This window comes from Octopus bimaculoides, chromosome 4 (assembly GCF_001194135.2).
Source record: "Octopus bimaculoides isolate UCB-OBI-ISO-001 chromosome 4, ASM119413v2, whole genome shotgun sequence".
Lineage (NCBI taxonomy): Eukaryota > Metazoa > Mollusca > Cephalopoda > Octopoda > Octopodidae > Octopus > Octopus bimaculoides.
In genome coordinates, this window is record NC_068984.1 from 207,802 (window position 1) to 212,870 (window position 5,069).

The 5,069-nt window shown below is 37.3% G+C and overlaps 1 protein-coding gene across 1 annotated transcript in view; it reads left to right on the forward strand.

Moving 5' to 3' along the window:
- Positions 1-5,069, forward strand: part of LOC106881851 (protein ECT2) — a 129,719-nt gene that overhangs the window by 12,083 nt on the left and 112,567 nt on the right. The window contains exon 3 of the mRNA XM_014932366.2: positions 4,106-4,176. Within this exon, the coding sequence (XP_014787852.1) occupies positions 4,106-4,176 (71 nt within the window). The remainder of the gene's footprint in view (positions 1-4,105; positions 4,177-5,069) is intronic.

Genomic DNA, 5,069 nt, shown 5'->3' on the forward strand with positions numbered 1-5,069 from the left:
ATATATATATATATATATATATATATATATATATATATACAGGACAGTAAAATTCAAAGTTATATGCATAAAATGCTATTTGTGAACAAACTATGTCCTAAGTATTGTAAAATAACTCTTTATAAACAGTGTTTCTGTGTCAAATGAACATAACAATGATTCAACTTAACACTGCGAGTTAATATTCACAGGTCACTGAGCACGCATTGTTTCTGCCATTTTTCCTGTAGATTTTTCTCATGTTTCTCAATGCGTTACAAATATATCTGATACATTTATAAAAAATTTAGAATTTCTTTTCTGTTGTATTTATATTGAAAATACATTTTTTTGTCATATTATAATTTTTTTAAATAAATTATTTACTGTCCTATATACAGGACAGTGGGACACAATGGGTTAAAAATAGTGTAGACAGGGATGATAATGAAGACTGGAAGTGGTTCAGAGTGGAGAGAGAGAGAGAGAAGGGAGAAAAGCTAAACAAAAGAGTGGGTGTGTAATATGTGCCAATGCTGCTGTTTTTGGGTGATTACAGCAGCTGAGTAATACCATAGATAGAGGAGTGATAGATGTTAGGGAATGAGAATTGGGGGGAATACATGATGGGGCATAAAGAGAGGAGTGTGGTAGAGCCCCACACGTACAAGCAGACCAAGTAGTTTTAAAATACCATTTTTGTTGTGAATGCTAATTATCTTAGTCTGCTGTCATCTCCTCCTTAAGGCTCAGCATTATGAAATCAGCCGTTACTACTTTGTCTCATTCCTCCTGGGTCTCCCTCTTTCACAAGTGCCATCTTTAAGCCATCTGTCCTCATTCATACGCATCACATGACCAAACCAGCACAGTCTTCTCTCTTGTACACTACATCAGATTCCTCTTATGCCTAATTCTTTTTCCCAGTAACTTTGCACTCTGAATTGCACATCAAAGAGAGGAAACTAGCCCCATTCCTCTCTAGTCTTCACATATCCTTTGCATTTAGGGCTCACATCTCACTACCATGTAGTATTAACTATATGTACACAAGCATCATACAATCTTCCTTTAACTCACAGAGAGGGGCCTTTGTTGCTAACAGAAGTAATAGTTGTCTGAACTTTTCTCCATCTTACTCTTATTCTAGCAATTACACTTTCAGAACATTCTCCTTCACTGCTAATTAGGTTGCTTAGGTCAGTGCTTCTCAAACCATCTGATGTCGCATATCAGCAGTTTGTTTTCCCCAATGTGCCAGGGACCGGTAATGTTTCTTAGTAATATTAATTTATACTGGAAACAATATATATAAAATGAATATAATAAAAGTTGACAAATTGTTTTTTTATCTTATATTTATTTTGTAAAAAAATAATACAATATTACATAAGCATTTTATAATGTCTCTTTCTTTTCTGGAAACTCGCCACTTACCAGCAGCTGATGGGTTGCAGACCACCACTTTGAGTAGCACTGGCCTAAGTAACATACTATTTACTACTTCTAGGGAGCCCCTTGAACATTTGAGGGAACCAATTTCTTGTGTATTCTTAATCTTTATGGTCCCTGAGAATCTTACATATTCAAACATTACCTTCCTCTGATTCCACTGCTGCTCTTGCGTATCCATGACCTGCATTGGGTTCACCCCATAGAATTCCTGTTCACACCTTTCCGACACATCAAGCAATGCAATTTACCTGATGTAGATAGAGTCCTGTATGTTTTCCTGCTTACTAGAACCTTGGTCTTTATTAAATTTAAGACCCTTCAATTCCAGGTTTTGCTTCCACTTTTTCTAATTCTTTTAAGATTCTGCTATGAGAGCAAGGTCATCAGCAGAGATGGACAGTCTTGTTATGGCCTGGAAAAACAATGATGAATAGGATGGGATTAAGAACTGAGTCCTTGTAAATGCTTACCTGTACACGTGGATGTTAAGCAATGATGTAAAATGTAAACTTTAATAGTATAAATTTACATGATGAGACTCAGTGATGGCTGGGATTTCACCTCAAAATTACCAGAGTACCTTGCATAAGGTCTTTGAGTACATGCCGGTTGTGGTTTTAAGATTGATATTTTTGTCAAAGAAAAATTGATGGGAGTAACATTTTTTTGGCAGTGAATATAAGTACTGTTCATCATCAATAGCAGAAACACTATCTGATGGATGCTAATCATTATAAGAATATTCTTTATTGAGAGAGAAGGATATATATATATATGTATATGTATATGTAATGTGTGTGTGTGTGTGTATGTATGTTCTAAAAAAAAATCTACCTATAGTTTTGTTTGTCCTATTGACTACGTTATACTATAATCATATTGTTGGCTTAGGTAAAATTATTGAAATAATGTGATAAGTGGATTTATCTCCCTTTAACTGTTTTCATGTTCTTTACCACAACCAGCAAAGTTTAAAATAAAATAACAAAATTGATGTAACTTGATATTTTCTGGACTGCTTCCTTCTGAAGATGGCCCTTTGTGCCTGAAATATAAAGGTTTTTGTAAAACTTTTTGCATTATTAGAAGCTCTCTTTAATTAATTTTTTTTTGTTTCTGTATTACAATGCTTCAAGTGAATTACAACTCTCTCTTTCAATGTTTTTGTGTGAAAATTCTTTCCATTGAATGTCTAGCCCACCACCTCTTTTGATTTATCTTATAATCTGTTCTTTAACATATTTTGGATGAAACTAGGAAACGACAACCATTTTCGTTTTTTCTTTTTTGCTTCATGTATACACTTGCACAAACTTGCACATAGTTAACAATTGAGGAGTCTAGGATAAAAATTGATAGTGCAACCTCATTATCATCATCATCATCGTCGTCATTTAACGTCCGCTTTCCATGCTAGCATGGGTTGGACGATTTGACTGAGGAATGGTGGACCAGGAGGCGACACCAGGCTCGTCCAACTGGCCCAAAGACTGCACTGTACTCCATTAGCATGGTTCCTATCACTGAATGTCATTCCTAAAGCCAACCACATTACACTGTGTACTGGGTCCTTTTCTTTTTTTTGTGGCACTAGCCTTAATGGGGTTACCATGCAACTCACAGGACTTAGGATCTTCTTCACCTGAATTGAGCTACAGTAGAGAGGGAGGTGGCTTTATACTATGGATTGAGGAGTTAAAGTGTGAGAGGAGGAGCCAGAGCAGAACAGGTTTCTTGCTTCTTTACATTGATGAATAATGGGTTGTCGTAACAATCTTCATCAATTAGTGAGAATGCTTTTGTGTGGTAGCACAACTATAGAGATGCTATGGAGCACACTGTTGGCAAAATGCAAGTTTCTTTCAATATAAACACTCCCTGTTGATTTTAAAATGAGAATCAGATTTAGAAGCGCAAACCCACAATGAAATAGGATTACAATGAGGAAAATGGCTTCTTGTGCATTATAAGAGAATTAACTGGGATCACTCAGCAAGAACTCTATCATCCCTGCAGGCAGGGTTCAAAATATTTTTGCCTCTTTTGGTTTAACCGAAGCCAGTGCTGTCTGACCGGCACCCGAGTCAGTGGCACATAAAAAGCACTGTTTGAGTGTTGGACCTCACGGAGGCAGTGACAGGTGACTGAGACCTTTGGTGATATACCGTGCTTGTGTAGACCTGTCAAGCCAAGTGAGATCATGGTTATGGCTGATGCTGGTGTCACGTCAGTGGCACCTGTGCTGGTGGCACGTAAAAAGCACCCACGACACTCTTGGAGTGGTTGGCTTAGGAAGGGCATCCAGCTGTAGAAACCTTGCCAAATCAGATTGGAACCTGGTGCAGCTCCCTATCTTACCAGTTTTCAGTCAAACTGTCCAACCCATGCCAGCATGGAAAATGGATGTTAAACAATGATGATGATGATGATGTGGCTTAATTGTAGCATTGTAATAAAGAAATATATAAAAGGTTATTTAACTTTCCCCATTTCCCGTTGTCAGAAGCTCTTTGATTTTGTTCTTACTGTTCCTGCCTTCTTCGTTATTTGTTTCCCTCTGATGTCATATGAAAAACTTGAGAGATTTCTCTTATGAAATTCATATTAAACAATATATGGAATTATTTGTAGAGATTAATACTAAAACTATATTTATTTGATTGTATTTTAGATTTGGTCATCAAGTTTGTTGTGGTTGGTGAAAGTTGCCAGAAAAATGAACAACTACAAAAGTCATTGCAGGTTAATTGTTATTTTATCACAAATTTTTTATCTTTTTTATTTGTTTCAGTCATTAGACTGCGGCCATGCTGGGGCACTGCCTTGGAAAATTTTAATCAAATGAATCAGCTCCAGTCGTTACCTATTCTTTTTATAAGCCTGGTACTTATTCTCTTAGTCCCTTTTGCCAAATTGCTAAATTAAGGGGACGTAAACACATGGACACCAGTTGCCAAGCAGTGGTGGGAGACAGACACACGTGTGCACGCTTACACACACACACACACATGCATAAAATGGGCTTCTTTCTCTTTCTGTCTACCAAATCCACTTACAAGGCTTTAGTGATCCTGAGGCTATAGCAGAAGGCACCTGCCCAAGGTGCCATGTGGTTTGGAAACAAACTTTCTATCATATAGCCATGCTTAATTATTTTTTGTATACAAAGTAATTTCATATTTCATGTAGTGGTAAGTGGGGATTTTAAACTACTGGATTATTGTACATTAATATATGTGTGTTTATGTATATATATATATATATATATATCTGTGTGTGTATGCATATATTGGCACGTAAAAAGCACCATTCAAGTGTGATCAATGCCAGAACTGCCTGACTGGCCCTCGTGCCAGTGGCACATAAAAAGTACCCATTATACTCTGAGTGGTTGGCGTTAGGAAGGGCATCCAGCTGTAGAAACCTTGCCAGATCAGATTGGAACCTGGTGCAACCTTCTGACTTGCCAGCCCTCAGTCAAACCATCCAACCCATGCCAGCATGGAAAGCGGACGTTAAACGATGATGATAATGATGATGGTAAGTGGGAGATGGAAGGGACTAGAATAGAGGGAGAGGGGGTGTTATGAGGATATGTTGTGGTGAAAAGATTCAACAGACACTTTGTGTGCAGG